This window comes from Gymnogyps californianus, chromosome 6 (assembly GCF_018139145.2).
Source record: "Gymnogyps californianus isolate 813 chromosome 6, ASM1813914v2, whole genome shotgun sequence".
In the NCBI taxonomy this organism is placed as follows: domain Eukaryota; kingdom Metazoa; phylum Chordata; class Aves; order Accipitriformes; family Cathartidae; genus Gymnogyps; species Gymnogyps californianus.
Window position 1 is genome coordinate 33,719,778 of NC_059476.1, and position 20,015 is coordinate 33,739,792.

At 39.7% G+C, this 20,015-nt stretch overlaps 1 protein-coding gene across 1 annotated transcript in view; it reads right to left on the reverse strand.

Moving 5' to 3' along the window:
• Positions 1-14,073: 14,073 nt before the first annotated feature.
• Positions 14,074-20,015, reverse strand: part of CCDC6 (coiled-coil domain containing 6) — a 52,574-nt gene continuing 46,632 nt past the window's right edge. Inside the window, exons 8-9 of the mRNA XM_050898890.1 lie at positions 19,721-19,845; positions 14,074-17,381 (exon numbers count right to left, since the gene is read on the reverse strand). Of these exons, the coding sequence (XP_050754847.1) occupies positions 17,190-17,381; positions 19,721-19,845 (317 nt within the window). The 3' untranslated portion in view covers positions 14,074-17,189. The remainder of the gene's footprint in view (positions 17,382-19,720; positions 19,846-20,015) is intronic.

Genomic DNA, 20,015 nt, shown 5'->3' on the forward strand with positions numbered 1-20,015 from the left:
TTCTGTATAATGCAGTTCTGCCAGTTAAGATGTAGCCTTATTTCCAGTACTGCCCTTAGCCTAGTCTTGGGTCTTCACAGGCTGAGACTGCAATTCCAAATTACACTGCATTTTTGTAGTTATGCTTATGTATCGATCTGTTGGCGATACAGCACATGCTAAAGCAGTTCACCATTTATCTCCAAATGTCTGTAAAGTGTCCCAAAAAGCCTATGTACTTTAATTTTGTACTGCCAAGACAAACTCATTTAGTGACAGGAAAAAAGGAAAGGAAGATTCCACAATGGAAGAGGTTTATTTTAAGCCTATGTTAAGCTGCCACCAGGGCTTGTCTAAATATAGATTTGTCCACTGCAAACGCTCTTAGTCTGCACTTAGTGCAGACACACGCTGAGTTACTCAGCAATGGCAAGCAGGCTTTACATTCACACTCAGGCGCACGATAACTCTCAATCATAACTGATTCCTGAAGAAATAGTTTGTAAGTGGGTTTTTGCATCCAAAAAGGAACATTAACCAAGAAAAGCTTACCTCCTCCTGTTGGCATCACACCTTTGTCATCTAAGCTCTCAAGATGAGAAGCAGGCTCACCAAGGGGCTGTAGCTTTCAGGCCCAGCTCTTCAACTCACCATGGTTTGCAAAGGACAGGCAAACGGGCTGCGCAGACATGTTCCTTGAGCTTCTGCATGTGCGACAAGGCAGAAAACAGCCTGCGTTGGGCAGGTGTGGGTCATTGCTCTGCCACTCAAATTCTGGCATCTGTACCATGGTTTCCTGCTCACTCCTGTCCTCCACTTGTTAATGCTTGCTCTGCCTCCGAATCATCAATCCTTGTATTCTGCAGCATGAATACTGTGCTATACTGAAACTGTCTGTCTCAAGTACTGGTAATCTTACTGCATCTGCAAAGAGCTTGGACAATTTACCATCAATAAATTAGCTCAAAATGTACTCGCTCTGACAACTACAATGTAAACATATCCGGTGTGTTCTGCCACTGCAATGTGATACTCTCTGCAAGTTTATGTGAATCATCCCCCCAGTGACTGTAAAGAGAATTGGAAACCATTGTCTGTTTACTGATCATTTGAGCTTCCTTACCAAAAAAGAACAAATACAAAAAAGTATGTCTTCACTGAAACAACTCTGGGACTCCTCTGTAACTTCCCTGTAAACCAGACATAAATATATAACTGTACCTGTGTTAAACTTTATTGGGATTTTGGGCTTTGCTACTTAAAGAGTATATGGCAAAGATTGCCAGCTGAAAGGATCAGGACGCTGTATTTCAGTAGGCTAGCAGCCCAAGATCTGCCAGTGCTGTGCTCTTGTGCTGACCCGGAGTCAGAGTTGTGCAGGGTCAGCATCTGGGATGGTTCCAAACCTCAGCGTAATAGCAGAACCTAGAGGTACTTTCATCTCTGACGTACATCATCTACCAACTAAATTATGTAAGAAGATCTATCTTTGAAACCTTTACAATCTACTTTGAAGTGGAGTATTCCAACTTGTCCAGTAATCATTACAGCAAGTAGTGGAACAACTAGAAAAATTAGAAAGCCAAATGGTCAGTAGAATATATGCATGTTACATACTCATCCCTGTCCTGAAAACAGGCCGAGGAAGGTTTCTTCTTCTCAGCCCTGCAAATGACACTTCCAATGCAACATGTCCACATAGCAAGTCCTGTCCAAAGCCCTACAGCAATCCTCTATCATTCTGTGAGCATCAGGGTTTTGTTTACTTTCCATTGCCATTGTCTGTGGCTTTTTCCCACTTGAGGAAGACTCCTGACACCTGTCACAAATAACGCTCCTTACACAACATGGCCAGGCTAGGGCATCTTAACAGTCTTACAGAGCACCTGCTGCCCACTACAAATCAGGCATCAGATGCTTACTGTTAGCAGCAGCTAGAATCACATGGGAGTGCCATAATAATTCAGATGATGATCAGCTCTCCATAACTGCTGTCAATGTTTAGAAACATTCATTCACTTTTGAACAAGGCAGAGAAAGTTTCTTTATAGCACTCGAGTTTTGGACGGTTGGTGTTACCCTTATTTCACAAGGGATGCTCATAAGACTTACTGGTACGACAGGCCGAAAAGATACGTATGAGTGAGGCACAAGAGAACACCCCCCTCTAAGGATATAAAGTGCAGAGTGCATCTATTGTGCATCGGTTTCCTTTAACCTACATAATTTCTGGGCTCAGAAACAGTGGATGAAACAGTCCGCACATGATGCATACGAGCAAGGCATCAAACAGCAAATTGTCTACCAGTGTGTTTCAGACTAGGCAATCCCACCTTGACAGTGAGATCAGGAGAGAGAGGCTAAACCACCAGCTCACTGACCTCAATTTAGAAAATCCAATGCTATTACATACATAAATAGAGCTCCAAGTGATTAATGTAGATGGCATTCAGACAATGTCACTGGAGAACACTGAAGTACACTCTAGTAGGCATAAACAGGTCTACCTCGGAGATCTTGTAGCACGTTCACATCCAGTCTAAATCTATTTGGAGAGTTTCTGGCTAGAGATTGCTTTGATCCTCTTGCCCCTTACAATAGCTATTAAAACCTGAAAAGCTTTTGCCTGGACAGTTAGAATTTAGACCACGTCTCACATCTAAGATACAGAGTGAAGCCTCTACCTTGAATTCACAAGGCTTTGGAGAAGATTCCTCCCCTCCCAAAGCAAAATCATGTATTAAAGACAAAGAACGACCACTTTCAGCAGGAATCTAGAATGCTTCCTGAAAGAAGGAAGCAGTCCTACCTTGAACTGTGGGATTGCACAAGTTAGACCCATGACTATGACATGAGCCTGAGGGCCAAGCCAAGGTTCTGCAGTGGGGTGCAGTTTAAGTTGGGGTAGGCTGGGCTTGGAGTGAGCTCTTCGGATTCTTCTCTACTGTTAGGGAGGAGTCTTGCCTCAGAGAAAGGTTATTTCTCCATTGATTCATGTGGCTTAGTTTTAGGTAATGAGAAGTCCCTCAGAAGAGGCATAATATCTGCAAGGATATTAAAAGGATTTGAGAGTCAAAGAAAAAAGTGTTCATTTGACACAAAAAAAGCTATCCTTATTTGGCTATACTTATTTTTGTATTTTGGAAATAGTTGAGACATTGGAGAAAGTTTGTTTTAAATATCTCTACACAGGCTTGGAATTTATTTTTAACACACAAAGCATTCCTATACAGTTAACAGGTGTGCGAACTGATACATGAATTTCCTTTTCCATTTTCCTCTTCGTTGCTGTTTTTCCCCCACCCCCATAAAGTCATTAAAAGAAGTCTCTATAATTTACCCAAGAGGCCAATTGGCACAGACTTTGTATACAACTAGACAGCATCTTAAATACAGGGCCAAGGTCTTCACAGAAAATGCCATTGCTTCAATTTGCAGAAATTTTTTTTTTAAATATTATTTTATATATCCACCACTAAGGAGAATAATCTTAGAGCAGATTTACCCTAGTTAAAAGAGTTGAAGTAAAACAGGTAAAGAGAGATGAATTTTAAATTTGAATAGGTCAACAGTGAATTAAAGCTGCATTTGCAGAAAATAATTATTTTCCTTAAAGGGAAGTTTTCTGCTTTAGGGTAGACTGACAAACCACCTTAAGTTTCTCCAGTCCAGAGATGGAAAACATCCTTAATGGCTTCCCTTAACCTATCTTTGAAGTCCTGCAGTAATTATGTAACTGCTCTGGAAACACAACAGGCACAGCCAGGAACCCTGCCTCTGAGCAGAGCACTTGGGAGGGGAAAATAAACAAAAAAGTCTTTGCTGAATCCTTGCTCTTTGCCGAGACTTCCCCCCACCTCAGCCTTAGGCCAACTCGGATGGGAAAGCCTGACACCAGGCTTTTATTGTCTGCTCTATTTTGGGGGATTTGTTGTGGAGGAAGAAAGTGAAGCCTGAGCATCATGTGGGCAACTTTAATATTAGGGCATAAATGCCGAGAAAACAGCGCCCTGGCTTCTTTTGCCCCTGCGGGAATAACGTTGCTGTGCCTTTCATTGAACTCTGAGATCTGAGGCTTGGAGGAAGCGTTCAGTTTAGAAACCACTGTAAAATTTTCAGGAAGGTGTAGAGGACATCAAAGCTAATTTCGAAGCCCACTCATCCATTTGGAATTTGCAACCAAACTCAGTTCTCATTTCTGCTTGTCTAAGTCCAAAACAACCTCACTTTAGTTATTTCATCAGTGTGAACAAGAATAACAGCTGACCCACAATATCTAAGTAAGAGCCAATTTTAGCCCTCAACAAATCCAAGTATTTTGGGGAACTGATCAAAGGTTCATTGATGTTTGCTGAATTACATCTTAAAAGATTCCTTGCATTAATATATTTTAAATAAGATCAGGTGGCAATTCATAAACGCAAGTGGCAGTGCTGTAAAAAAAGCAAACCATTACAAATTCTTCTTCCCAGAACAGTTTTAAAAACAGGAATTTGGAAGACAGGAAATAACTGAAAAGCATGTGAGAATATGGAAGTTGTACTGTCAAGCAGCAGATGAGACTACTATAGCATGACAGCTAAGCTTGGCAGGTTCATTATAATCTGTAAATTACAGGACATTCGTATCATTAAAGAAAAAACTAAAATATAGTTCTGCAGTGGTAAAGGAAAGCTGCCCCAGCAATTATAGGAGATTGCTAAAATGCAGTATGGACCAAAGAGATTTGCAAGAGATTTGCAAGAGAAGCAAGCAGCAGGCAAATAAACCTGGCAGCACGTTAACCAAAAAAACCCAAACCAAAACAAAAAAAAAAAACCAAACACCCAAACTGAACAATGAAGGCAAGAGGTTTAAATATATTTTCATTATACCGCACACACACACACACAAAAATACCAGGCTACAATTTTGGCTGCTTGTGCCAGTATAAACTATTCAAGACGTGAATTTTGTAGCCTGAAAGACTATCTCAGTCACAATCAGTTCTAACAGTGTATAGTTTATTCAACATTTAATGGCTTGACCTAGTAAATCTTTAGCAAATTTTGAGCAAATTTTATTACTATCATGAGGCATCCTGACTCCGATCAATTAAACATTAGGATTCTTTGGGAAAGAAACTAGCTTACTTTTATAGTTTTCTTCAAAGAGGTAACATGGGAAAATGGAGATACCTTCTTACGTTTAACAGAAACCTGAAACTGAGAAAAAGTTTCAGAATCAGAATATTCCAAATAATTCAAAAGAACGGAGTTCTGTAAAGACTGAGTAAAGTGAAAGTATTTGGAAAAAACAAGCTATTTAACTCTAACAAAAGTACTGAAATCTGGTCCATTTCCTGTTAGAAAGCAAGCTGGGTTTCCCCCTCACTCAGTTATTGGGCAATGCAAAGGCAAGTATTCTGTTCACGTTGTGCCCTCTTTGCCCTTGTTATTCCCCTGGCACATCTGAACTGTTTTCATGTATTGCTCATAATGATTTGTTTCATTATTCAAATCAACATTCTGTAAAATGGAGGGTGGTTAAGTTAAGCTGTTAAACACCAGAACAGAAACAAAGTCTTTCTTTCCTTGCCTGACAGTCCTGCCCTGGAAACAGTGGTCCATGCTGAATGTTAAAAGTTCAAAGTGTAAAAACCCTTCAGGGGTTCTTGCTCTCGATAGACGTGGGAGATGGTGTTCACAGAAGCCAATTATTTCCTTCATGTTTTTCTTTCCATTTTCCTTCCGTATGTCTCTCCCCTCGGACCCTTTGCATGCAAAGATAGGAACAAGCCTGAACCAGTTTAACTCTGAAATGAGAGCCTACCGCAAGCAGTCTCCACGCTGGTCTCCAGCTTGCACGCTGGCAGTGCTAAAAATGTGCTATAGTAGTCAATCCAAAATGGGTTTGTTTTTGCCTTTCTCTTACAGATCAGGCAGATGGGTAGAGCTAAGATAGGTGGTAAAACTGGCAGGACATTAATGATATTTCTAACCACGTTTGCACATGCACGGAGATTTCCCTAGTAACACCTCTCTCCAGAAAAAGAAAAAAAATCATTATGCTCCAGACAAGTTCAGCAGGGTTATTGCTGTCAAGAGACCATGTTTTCCCAAGACTCTAGGTAAGATTTGGGCTGAAAATATAGTTAACATGAATTTTAGTGCAAAGGGCCATCATTTCAGCTAGGTGAATTCCTAAAATATACCATAAAATAAAAGTCAAAGCTTTATCATGCAATCTTGACTCACACAAATTGTTCTTGCAATACATCATCCCTTAAATCAGGGAGACTGCTGGAACAAGGGCACAGCATTCCCAGAGCATCTCTGCAAAGTTCTTGGGGTGTTTCAGCTAAAAAGATAGGTTCCCCTCTTAATTCAGATCTTAATTTCAGTTACACAGAGTCAGTATATATACACTTAATAGTAGGATATGCTTTAGTCTACACAGAAGTTTTTTAAAGAAACTTAATGACTTTTCACAATATGAAACAGTTAACTTGAAAACCCTTCATTATCTTCAGGAACTAACAGCATTAAAATCGTCCTTAATTAAACACTCAAGACAACAGCCAGACTAATCCTAGAGTTCCTTAATAGCGTGAGGAATGCAGTAAGTTTTAACAGGCTTAATTCCTTAGTATGTTGTCATGGCTAACACTTGTTTTGGAAAGAAAACCCAGGAAAATAAATTTAAATAAAACTTATGACAGTTACAGTTCACTAAATCTGCTGCAAAAACCTCTGTGCAGGAAAAGTGAATAGATGATTTTAAAATTATACAGAAATATGTCCTGACAAGCAACAGCAACACAAGAGTGCATTAAGTTTAAAAGCCTTAATCATTTTAATCACCCATCCACAGAAACTCATTTCTAGCTATGGTTTCTGTGAAAATTAAGATTTTGCCAATATGTAACACTGCAGCTATGGATTTGATCATATTTAGGTACTTCAGTTTCTCTACTGCCAAGGCTGTGCTGTATATTTTACTTACATTGGGGCCTAGGTAATTGATAGATTAGTTCAAGAGGTAGATCTAGATCTACAAGACATGCAACAGCAGGAGAGTAACCCCAAAACTCACTGCCAATCTTTTCTTCCCCCATTTGCTGAAGTATACACTGATATATAAATTATAACCTATTTCAGGTAAAGAAGGGTGCTTCATTGCTAAGGGTCACATGCAGCCTTTAACATCTCAAAAATGATGTCCTGGCTCCCGTACCGCCACTTCCAAGAGCTTTCAGTCCTTTGGGGTAATTGACCATCCCAGCAACTCCCACAGGGCTCCTTCCCTCCCCTTCCCTACCGGTAAGTACTTCTACAGTTCTCCGTCTGGCACTGCCCTCTACTCTCCTGTCTGCTCCCAGCTTTCCAGCAAGTAAGTCTCTCCGAAGTTCCTCCAGCTCTCAGTTCTCTGATCTAACTGGAGTTTCCTTTGACACTTTGTGGTGCCAGCACTGCTGCATAAGAGAAACAATTACTGTTATTCAGCTTAGGGCTGTTCACAGCCAGTAGAGAGTCGTTTTTGTAGTCCTAGCTAGGCAGAGAGGAAAAGGCTAGTCAAAAGATATTTATATACCTGTCCTATTTTCTCTCTGCCCCTTTATTAGCCTCAAATACCACTCTTCCCTTTCAACCAGGTCCATCTATTCTCCTTCTGCTCATCATGGCAGCACGACATTCTAACATCCTCCTCCAGTCACTTATCAGTGTCACACATCTGTATGAGACACAGTTTTAGATATAGGATTGGGTCCAATGCCGTTTTCAAATCAACAGGTGCTTTCTTTGGTCATTATGGTATTTTGGTTTGTTCTTAGATTTTAGGATAATCAGGCAAGACTGTGCTGTGGCAGAGCGCGGCGGAGCACAGCCCGCAGGAAAGGGCTGCCGAGCTGGCCTTCAAGCTGCAACTTCCTGCTGTTTCAGGTTCTGCAGAGCCAGAAAGCTGCCGATAACCGGGGCGGGGGGGGGAAAGGGGGGGCTCCAACCCTTACAGTACCCAACCTGGTGGGCTAACAGCACACTTGTTTGCGGAGCCGAGAGCTGTAAAGCGACGTCAGCCTGTGCTTCCTGCACATTCCAGTTTCCACCTTATTCCGCACTTAGCTACAAGGGTGGAGGAAGGCTCTCTTACACTGCTCTCCCAACAGCCTCCGCAGCTTTGGATCCACCCCTTGGGGCACGAGACACCTGAAGGCTCAGAAGGTGCTGAGGACATCAGTCTACCTTGGGGTAACGAAGCATGGTGCAACTGTCCCAGCGCAGGCAGGTATACAGAAAGGGGAATAACAACACCTAGAGGGCAGTTATTTAAAAAAAAAAAAAAAAAAATAGAAGTAACCATCCAACCCTTTTCATATCACAAAGACTGCAAAAATTCACAGGCAAGTGATCCAAAACAATTTGCCTTATTTGGTGATGCAGATTAGCAAATCTGCATATCCCAAAGAAATCCAGGTACCAATCTCAGCTGAACTGCAAAATTACTTCATATTACTAACCTTCCTTCTTTCCCTTGCTAGAAAATAAGCAAAGGTAGATCGCATGTGTTGAAGAGCCAGAGAAAAATTAGGATGATTTTTAGGAAGCATGAAAAAAAGACAGGTCACAGCAGATCTTAAATTTCCATCTCCAGGCAGAAAGATAAAGTACTCATTATTGACCTTGTCTCCATTTATTTTTTGCTGTTGACAGCCAAGACAGTGTTAAGATTCACTATGGAGTTACAACCTGTTTCATTCAGCACTAACTGTCAAAATGCACTCAGATCCAGAATGGCAAGAGCCCAGTTCACAACACTGCTTTTTCACACTGGATTGAACAAGCCTTCAGTTACAGGAGAAAAGCCAGAGTGTGACTATAGGGACTGAGGAAGAAAGGAGGCAGGAGTGGTGTACTCCTGAAGTTCAGCCCCAAAAATACATTCCACACTGTGACGGGGCAAAATAAAACTCCATGTAACGTATTATAAAGGGGATCTCAAGCTATGAAAGTGCTCTCTACCATATTGTGATCCTTGAACACAGCTGGCTACACCCAGATGTTCTATGAGGTTCCTGTAATTTCTCCAACTCATCTCTAGTATGACAAAGAAAAGCATTCATGCTGTGAAGTTTAAATCAGTCCCACTAGACATCAGTATTTCCCTCCTTGTTAGGAAGGATGGAGATAGTCACACAACAGATACCTGAGATTCCCACAGATCACTGTTCTGATTTCATTAAATTCACATGCCACATTTTGTTCAAGCCTTAAGAGAAAAAAATACAGGGCATACTGTACAGCATTTTCACTAATGTAAAGAATTTGGAACTAATCTTGCCCACTCTGCAAACACAAGCCATATCTGGCTTCCACTTTTTATTCTTCATTGTAAATACTCCAACTCTTGCTCTATATCACCCAAAGGAAAACAAGTTTGTCACAGCAGGCATCACCACCAGTTCACTGGTTAGCATGAAGAGACTTCTCCCCAGGCAGGAGTAGAGAAAAGCCATAGCTGATATTCATGAAGAGCCCTGAGGCTCAAAAGCAAGGTTCCCATCTCAGTCTCCCCAATACTTGTATTTAGTGTTTTCTGCATTCAAGTGAACTAATGGTCTTTATACGTACCTTCAGTCTCCATCTGGAAAATGCAGGACTGACTTCAACCTCTTGTTGCTTCTGGGCTGAACGATATACCGTATACCTTGAAAGGCATGGAATGGCCTCAGAAGCACATGAAACAGATTGATATCCAAGCCAGCACCTTTACATACAGGAAGGATTAGGCTTATTAAAATTGCTTGCTTGCAATGCATCATTCTTTCTCCTGCTCTCAGCAGTTTACCAGAGTTTCTAAGTTAACTCCTGCAATGCTGGGAACTTGATTTCCTTCACAAAGGCGTACAAGCATGAGAAGAAATACAAAAGAACCATCTAAAGGGGAGATCACCTGGACAAGGCAGCCTGAAATTAAACCAATCACATGCATCATCTTTTCCTTTTCATCTGGTCTTCTGAAAGTATTCAAGCATCTCATTTCTGTTCAGACAAATGTCAGAGAGAAAAACAACATGCATGAAGACAGATAGCATCAACAGAGCTCATTCATCCAGTTCACAGACCCACTGGCTGTGTCAGTGTCAGGCAGGGTACTCACAAGGAGACAGGCAGAACTACTGATTGCTCAACATTTGCACCAGTGGAGAGAGAATAAAGGGATTTTAAGAAATACTGCATGTGTTTAGGAACAGAGAGTAACATGGATCAGCTAGATTAGCATTCACTGAAGTACTTCCATGGCCTGGTGCCCAAGAACTTGCAGCCATCATAATACAGGGATTTTACTGGTCAAAATGGAATAGCATGCTTTATATTGCATGCAGAGGCCTGTGCTGACAAAAGCAGAGCATGCCGTCACACAGATATGCCTGAGTGGCAGCTGAACAAGACAGACAAGTGGATTCAACCAATGAGTTCAGCAAGACTCAGACACTGAATACAGGACAAGCATAGGTAAGCGCTACTGAGACTTCAAGATCTAAGCCCAGAAACTTGGCAATACAGCCAGACAGAGCAAATAATACTTAGAAAAGCTGTTGAGTATGCCACACAGGTGAGCTCTGTGCTAAGCTAATGAATGAATGCATACAATAAAAAGGGGACAAAACAAGATTTCACAAGGGATGACACAACAAAGTATGCACAGAATTTTCACAAATGCATACCATCATCTTTAGGCATCTAAAGTTTAAAATTCAACTGTAAATATAAAGTTTACAATTCAACTATAACACTGCAGTTATAGTACACTACGCTTGCTTTTCTCCTCTCTGTTTCTATCCAAAGATAGTTAATATGATGTCCCAGTATCAAGACAGCACTCACTACAATTAACAAAGATAACCATAAAATCAAATTGGTTAATACTTTAATATTGATTATGAAATATAATAATTGATTAATGTTTTAATAAGACGACAAAACAGCAGAAATCATGGTGGATGCTTACGACAGATCTCCATTAGAAAATGACTGAATCCATCAATAGTAGAACTACTTAACTGTAATTAGGTTTGATTACAAGAAAAACAAGACAAGCTGAAGTAGACCACCAGATACCATAACCTTTACTACTACAAAAAAAAAAAAATAGCAAAAGCACTCTTCTGAACTACAAAAATATACAGCACACCCCTTAACACAGGCAACGAAACATTTTTTTCCCCTTCTCTTCATCTCATGCTTAATATCAGATTAGAAAAGTAGCTGTACTGCTGTATACTGCTTTTGACTCAAAACACCTAAGATGAGTTTTCCTATAACTCTGTACAAATACACATCTCTGTCCCTATGAGCTTAGAAAAAACAGAAAAAAGATGGAACTCTGTTGTTCTCCTATCCCCCAAACATCAGAGAGTACCCTCAAGGTAAGCAGGCCTACTAAGACCAAAAGATACTGCAGTTCTTGCTGTGGCAAAAAAAGCCTGAACTCTCCCTGAAAGGCAGCTGTAAAAGGTTAAACATACATGTTTAATTCAGGGGGAGAAAGATACTCTGGAATTTTCCCACAATAATAGCTCAAGAAACACAGCAACATTCTTCCAAGATAGAATTAAAACTGATGGAGTCAAGCATGCATGATTATACTTTGAATATTCACCTAATCCAAAGCAAGGAGCATCTCCTATGCAAACAGGATAATCCCTAGATTTCCCACTCAGCCATTTAAGTGAAAATACCAGAAATGGCCCAACTAGAATCAAAGACAGCAAAAATAAAGACAAGCACATATCTTTCTCTGATTCCTAGCAGTCATTTTCTTGCTCTTTTTCCCAGTGATGACAGGCTGACAGATAGAAGGAAATATACATCCACCCCATAGTCTTCCATACAAGCAAATACAAAAAAAATCAAGTGTTTATTGGAAGTCTGCATGAAGGCACAGATGAGCTTGATTACAGACACATCATAACAATTACAAATATATGTAAACACCTTGAGATATACAACAAAGCAGTAATACAGCTAATACAGGAATAAAATGTAACCTGCTCGAAAAACTTCTTTGTATCTGAGGTTCTTTCAACGGTAAGCTCCAATTCACACCAACACAGTGTAATGCTTTTAAAGTCATCACTTGGATTCATGCTCAACAAATCTGCACTTTGACTGTTGTTGTTAACCAGTGGATTTATAAATTTGATCCGAATTTGAACAGGCTTCCTTCACTAGGATCAGGAAAACATAGGAATAACCAGCTAGACACCCAACCAACCTATAATGAGGCTTCGTAGATTCTCTAAATACACAAGAGCAATCATCAAGGTACTGAAATTAAATATAAGCTTCAGAAAAGCTCAAGGATGCTTGTTCCATTTTTACTTGCATTTGAGGAAATTGCTGTATTTCTGCAGGAAAGGGACAGTCTACAGCTGTCAGGTGATTTTTTTCTTCCTCCACAGGAGGCTTAGATTTCATCTGAAACACCTGCCAAAACAAAAGTCAGCAATCACAAACTAAAGTGCCTTGGACAGCTTAGGTTTTACCACTAGAATAAAACACCTTTGTTTATAGATACAGTATTAATTTATATCGTGAGAAAACCCGCCTTTGCATGTAGAAGACTACTTCCAATATTTCTGTGGAAAGGGGAATTGCTTTTTTTGTTTTTTAATTAGATACCAATGCCAGGAACTTAAAGAACTGCAACACAGCACTTTTTGAAAGGAAACCACATAGAAAAAAATTGTAGTTCTAGTACAGGCAATTCCCAGGCCTAGCCAAAGAGTACTCTGAGCAGCAATTTACTACAGGGACACACAGTTTTCTCAAACTCAACCCTCAACCATCTGTCCTAACTCCCTGCTCCTCCTCTACAAAAGCTTTATAACCTCCAGAGCCCAGTTCCAGTGAGGAAAGACTCCTATCCAGGTAATACATGTAGAACAAAACCTAGCACAGCTACGACACTTCTTCTGACCCTGCAGCCACATCATCCTAACCTAAAGATGAGGTAGTACTTTTCTTTGGAGTCTAATCAGTTGAATAGGAACAAGCACTATTCTCCCTAATGTAGCAGCTGTCTGTTAATGCAGCGCCAAACTCCATAGTTTTATCTCCTCTTCAGGGCACACTACTAATGCAAAAACAGCAACAGCTGCTTAAAAAAAAAAATCATATTATGAGCACACACTCCCACTTGGACTAAAACTGCATCGCAAAGGCCACGGTCTGGCATATTCAGTGACTTCCTCCGGTCCACAAAGTGGCAATGACTCTTAACCTCTATTTGTACTGGGACTAGTGGTTATTAGCCAAAAGGAATATGAAGGATATCCTGAGTACTTATTACAGTGAGATGTGGAATTTAAAAAAAATTAAAAGATTAAGAACTCTAGTCCGAATCCAAAAAGGGCTGGGAGAGGAATTCAGCTCCTCAGGGAACTGAGGAAACCAGATTGTCTCTATGCATACAGTCCATTTGGTAATTAGGGGCTCTGTTTCCTCTCTCTTCAAGAGGACAGATCTTTCCCCTCAAGGAGGTTGTTGTAACATATGCATGTATTATAATTTTATAGCTTACACTCATAAACCTTCTGGTTTCTTATGAGATGGCTTGAACTGGAGAAATATGCTCTGCATAGTCCATGCTCTGTAGACTCCCAAGGATCAAAAAAGAAATAGACTGCCATGACTGAAACAAAAAGGAAACATCAAAAGGAGTTGAACAGTATTAGAACTCATACTGCTTGTAAAACTAAGCATTAGGATTAGAAAAAGCACTACAAGACTTAAACAAGGTCCCTGGATGCCTCCTCTTAGTAAGCAATAATCAATAATGAGGATGACAAACTATGTTCTTTGATTGACAAAGTATTCAAGGCTCTTGTTTGTCTCTGTGATCAGTTTCCATTTATTTAACAAAATATACGGAGTCTATATTGTCTCCTGTCAGCAGTGCAACTTGCACAGATCCCAGGAAGCTTGCTTGTTTTCATTGCTCCCAAGACCGCATTTTTCATTCAGCTGAAGAGCACAGGGATTCCATCCAGGCAGATGGATTCCTGAATGCGAACATCTTAACAGGAAAGGAATCCTGTTCTGTTCAGCTCCAGTACAGTGACTGCCAACAGAAAAGCACTGACACTTTCTCGAAAAACTCTGATAGTCCTTTCTGCCCTTGGGAATATGCTCTCAGAGGAGTACATGTAATTAAAACAATCTTATCTGGCTGTTAGCTGGAAGACTCTCTCTGAACAGTCCCACTTCTTCTTCCCAAGAACTCCTCTGGAACAAATTGTGGATAAAATAAACTCTTGATGCTCTACAGAGTATCAGCTGCATTCCAGTGTCCAAGCCAGATCCCTTGAGAGAAAATGTAAAAAGTCAGCTGCTTGATTGTCAGAGAGGAAAGCACTGCTGAAACAGCTAAAAGATACATTTTTTTTTCCCCCAAACCTTCAGCTGTAAAGGGGTACACTCACAAAATGCTCACCACAGCTAAAAATTGCTCCTGTGGCCTTACACAACTAGTGATGATGCAGTGTGCAGTTGACAGGCATTAGTAATGAAAAGGACAACAGACACCCACCCAGGTGCTTCTGAGATAAAGCAGCCAAGCACTTAAGCCCTCATAGTAAGCTGGACCTCACTGTCAAGTGAGTTTCTCCAGTCCATAGGAGATCTGATAAAATCACAGCTGCGGAATCATAATTCATGACTATAATTCACAAGGAAAACTGAAAATCCATTTACATTTATTAGGAGATGGTTGTGCACAATTTCTCATCTTATTCAAAAAGTCTACAAATAGAATTTAACACTTCTGATTGCAAGCAAATATTTGTTCAACGTTCTTAGTTAGGTAAGGCCAATTTAGCGCCTTGTTACACTTTCAAGATTTAGTACACATTTGTCAGTTCTTTACTTTCCTCTAGTAACAGTCCCACTGGAACAGTAAGGAGAGTTCACTAAGACACTTTATAACAGTAGCTGAACTTGGGTTACACAAATTCAGTTTTGGAATATTATTCTAGGCAATTTTTCATTTTAAGATCTTAAAACAACACTGTCAAAGGCTTTTCCCCCTCCCCCCGCCTCTGCATTTATACTACCACCACTATGAGCTCACACTCTGTAGAGCCGTACGTCCAAGAATCTCAAAGCACTTCAGAAAGGAGGGCACCATTTCAAATAGCAGTATACTTGAGCTGGAATCCTACTTAGAATATATTTTTTTCATCATCTTATGTTTACAAAAGGACAAGTGTCAAACTAAACCAATCCTATCTTGACCTTAGTCCCACCCCTGACTGCCTGTAATTTTCTCACATGCAATCCTACCACTGATTCAGGAGCTCTGTTTAATTACAATGCTCACAGCTGAGTTTCCTCTATGAAAAGGTGAGCATCTGCTACGGTCAATTATTTTCAGACGGAAGCACTGGTCAAATTTTAGGTCTGCCACAATCTTGAGAATCACTTGATTGGAGAGTCACTACCGTAACTAATGTAATTTGATAATGCACTTGATCCCATACTGGTTTAAGAAGTGTAATAGACTATATATACATGTCTCTAAATTCTCTCAGAGCTGAAACTACATAGCTACAGTGAAGAAATTCTAGTTTTGCCTTAAGCGGAACCTTTTACAACGTTATTTTAACTTACTATTTTGATTTAGAGCACTAATTTTATAAAGATTTTCAGTTTGCATTTCTTACTGAACAGATGAGCAGTAAACATGAGAATATATGTACAAGTGTTAGTACACTACCAGAAAGCTGTACTTCCTTCTTAAAAATGTCCTTAATAAAGCATTAGGCATGTCAAACAAACTTTTGTAAACAAAAGATAAATTACTCATGTTCTGCTCTGATTATAGCCAATACATATTCTCATAAAATAAACATTCTCTTGTCATTTTCCATGGCCCACATATCCATATATATGAGGTAAACCACTTAAAATCATCAATAATATATAATCCTCAGTACTCGACAGGAACCTCAGGAAAAATGTAACTAAGATGTCAATATCAAGAAGTGACACTTTGTTCCACTGCAAAGTGAAACCAATTTATTTGTGCTAAGTGAATGGAAAGAATGTATTCAGAATACATTTCTTTATACATTGTACCGGCTTAGGCTGCTAAATAAGCATTCATTAGTGCCATGTTGTGCTACTTTCTTGTACTCTGTTTCTACCAAGCAATACAACATTTTGGCTGTTACACCAATATATTCCTATATGCTCATCTTATATCTTATTTTCTAACAGACTTTTGAACATTTAGAATACCTGTTCAAACTTTGCTTCAGGGGAATCACAATTAATATATTTTAACAAGAAAAAAAATTATCATCAGCTGTTCTCTACAATCACATTGCCTTCTGCAGCAAAAAAAAAATCAAAGAGCACATTTTAATCCGCTATAGGTAACCTGTGGGCAGGACCACACTTACCGGAGTTAATTGTGACAGATCACACAGTATGGGCAGCTTACAGGTTAACATAAATGTCAAGCGAAATCATCAAATCTTAAGGTCCACGAATTGTACATTCCACAGACTCCAAAAAGCCAGTTCCCTCACTGTAAAATTCAGACTGTACCACACGTTTGAGGTGCTTTTAAACAGGAGAAGTATGGATGTGTCCTGTGTGCTGAATTAAGCTTATTTACTACGTAATACAATAGAGTATGTGTCTTGGGCACTGATTAGGGTGTCTGACTCACTTTTGCACTAGAAGCTGTTATTTCAAATGACTGAAACGTAGTGCTGATTTTCCATAAGCTTGGTAAACACTGTAATATTTCAGAATTTATCATATAGCTCATCATGCCTTTAATTTTCTGCAAATTGTCATGAAAAAATATAAAAAGGTATTCCTTTAATTTTACAAACCTAAAAGCCAGGAAAATGAAGCTTTGGAGCCAAGCAAAACGACATAATGCCGTATTACCAAACAGAGTAGCAAATGTTCCAGCCAGAGAATGGACATACATGTAGTTCAAGTAAACACTGATGGAAAACTTTGTTAAGTTAGTGTTGTAGACCCACAACACTGGCTGCATTTTATACAAACGTTTACAACACAATTAACAGTGAAGCCTATATAACCTCAGTGCAAATAAGTCAAATCCAAATATGCCAAGTAAGCCTTTGGCTTTTAGTAAACTGCTCCATGTTATGAGTCCGCTTCTGACATACAGACTGCTGAGCACATGCACTAAGGCTGAGAGGAGGGATGCACTGAATGTTGAAAAGTGGCTGACTGCGATGCTGCGGACTGGACCGTAGGTTGCACAGGTGGTGGAGGTGGTGGCGGAGGTGGCTGCACTGGGGTCTGCGTGTTTGGAGAAGGAGGAGGAGTGGGACGTTTAAATTTGTCGGGGCTGTTACTTCTTCGTGGTGAAGGCCTCTGCAGAACAAATATTGAAATTATGTTTAACACACTCCTGAACAATGTTAGGTGCAAGTCCTCTAATCAATTCTTTGTGTTTGGCAAAGGAAAAAAAAAAAAAACACCACCAAAAAATCTGAACAACTGTGTGGAAAGAATCCATTTCAAAACATTGCAAGAATCACAACACAACTTTTACACGAAATAAACGTTACTCTGAAACGGAGTAGCAAAGGAAAGGGGAAGTACTTTTGACATCAAACAGAACACGCATTCCATATGTCCTGAAGATACCTTTTCCTATGATGACCAGTAACCTGAAAAGAAATGAGAGATGCTGTAGAGACAGCACCTCCCACTTGTGCTTGCCCAACCAGTAGGTGCTGATGAACCTTTAACTTTACACTGCTGGCATATGAAGTCCAACTACGTGGTACCTGAATGTGGGTGGAAATGTTTCGAATGCTAGAGAGTCTGCCCAGAATCTCTAGCTTTCTGAAACACTCAGCCTGCACACTGGAGCAAGACCAAAGCACAATACAAGTTGTTCTCTGGAGAACAAAAAAAAAAGATTACAACCCTTCGAGCTGCAGGAGTGAAGCAGTTGTTAGAGAGCTCCCCCCAACAGAAACCACAGATTTTCAACAACCTGCACATTTAAACACAAAGATTTAAAACCCACTTTATCTTTACAAATGGGGGGGAGGAATCTTCCTTAATGTTAGCAATGTAAAAATATAAATTATACTGCACAACACTAACTTCTGCACTTTTGAAACCAAAATGCTCACTACTTACCAATCCAGTTCGCATTAATCAAGAACCTCATGGCATGACAAACCACCCACCCACAATTAATAATCAACCACAGGTGATCAACTCTGGGGAGAAGCATGATTATAGTGCTATACCGATGTACTACAGGTAAAGTCAATTTATTCTGTAATGGAGATCAAAAATGAAGAGTCAAGAATCAAACTGCAGTTGAGTCAAATAATGTATATTGTATCTATTCTTCTGCACAACTACGTATAATAGATTAATGCTCTACGCGAAAAGCCAAGGGATTCTTGACAACTGACTAATGTCTCTGAAACACTTACAATCATTTATTGCATTTGCATACATCTAATAATACGAAGGGACCTGGTTTCAGTATCGAGACAAAGTCAAGAGCTACTTAACACCCTTCTCGAAACAATTACTATTTTGTCCTGAAGATGATCTTTTTCATAGTGACTCAATGTGACACCAATTAATTTACAGTTTCAGGAAGAGTAGTATTTCACAGAGACTGAATAGAGTAAGTTCCGTGAAAAACTTATTTATAAAATTAGGTTCCAGGTTTTCCAGAAGCATAAAGATCTTCTTGTGACTAACTCATGTGACACACAGCAGCGGGCTGAACCCAGACCAGGATTCTGCCTTCCTGCTGAGCTCCAGCTTCCCTCCTGTTCCACCCACCATTGTGGGTAGAACATTCTTCCATCCTGTTCCGCCCACCATTGTTCCCACCGATCTTTGCTCAATGAAGTTACCAATTACCTTTGCACACTCACCTAAATGATTTTAGAAACAGCCATATTTTAGCATTCTACTAAAAATTCTAGAATAACAAGTATATGCAAAAACCTTGCAGGATATTTACATACTACCATACCTGTTGAGAAAAATCAAAGTGGTCTTGATACAACAACTATAAGGAATTTTGCCAAATGGTTAATATTTAGGCTCTGTTTGCTTATTAAACTCCACAAATACTTAGAAGAAACACGATTATGTAGAAATGCATCAAACATCGCAGGTAAAAAGGAAATAAATCCAGTTGAAAGATACGAGAAATTGCCCTAACAAATGTTTATATTAACTTTCTTCTTTGCCAATGAGAATAGAAAATAAGAGTTAACTGCCTGTTACAGTGACATGATGGTAGCATTGTGTGTCATCCTGAAGAAAACCTGAGCTTGGAGCAACCTCAGATGACTCATCCGTCAGATGGTGGAGACTAGGAGAAAAATGAAAGCAATGTTTTTACTTCCCGGGATAGGCTTAGTAGCTTAGAACATCACTTCTCACACCCTGCCTGCTGATCCATAAGATGATACCTATTACTGTCCTTAAGATGATAATACATCCTATTCTTTTGCAGAAAATAAGGTTCTCCAAAAAGAATCAGTTTCTGAGGGGTGAAGAGGAAAATCAGGGTTGAAGAAAGCAGCAATAGATATCTTGGAGTAAGGAGACAAAAACAAACATTTACAAAAATGTTTTGTAAAAAAAGCTTAAGGACAAGCAATCATAACTTTCAAAAACCAAACTGACATTGGTAACAAGTATTTACTATTTTAAATACTTACTGTAATACCATGGGATGGTCCCATATGTTGCACATGAAGGCCTGGGGAATTGTAGTAAGACATTCCAGCTCTAGTCAGTGAAGTTGGTGGCGTGAAACCAACTGTGTGACTTGCATATGACAGACCTAAAAATTGTTAAAACAAGGTAACATCAACATTCTTGTTTGTATTACAAACTCAAGTGTGAAGGTTTTTAAAAATTTTTTAGCTCTGAATCAATGATAGGTTAAGAAGCGGTAACTGCTGCCAGATTAGACATCTAAAAAATATTCATTGTACTGAAAAGCATGATGTA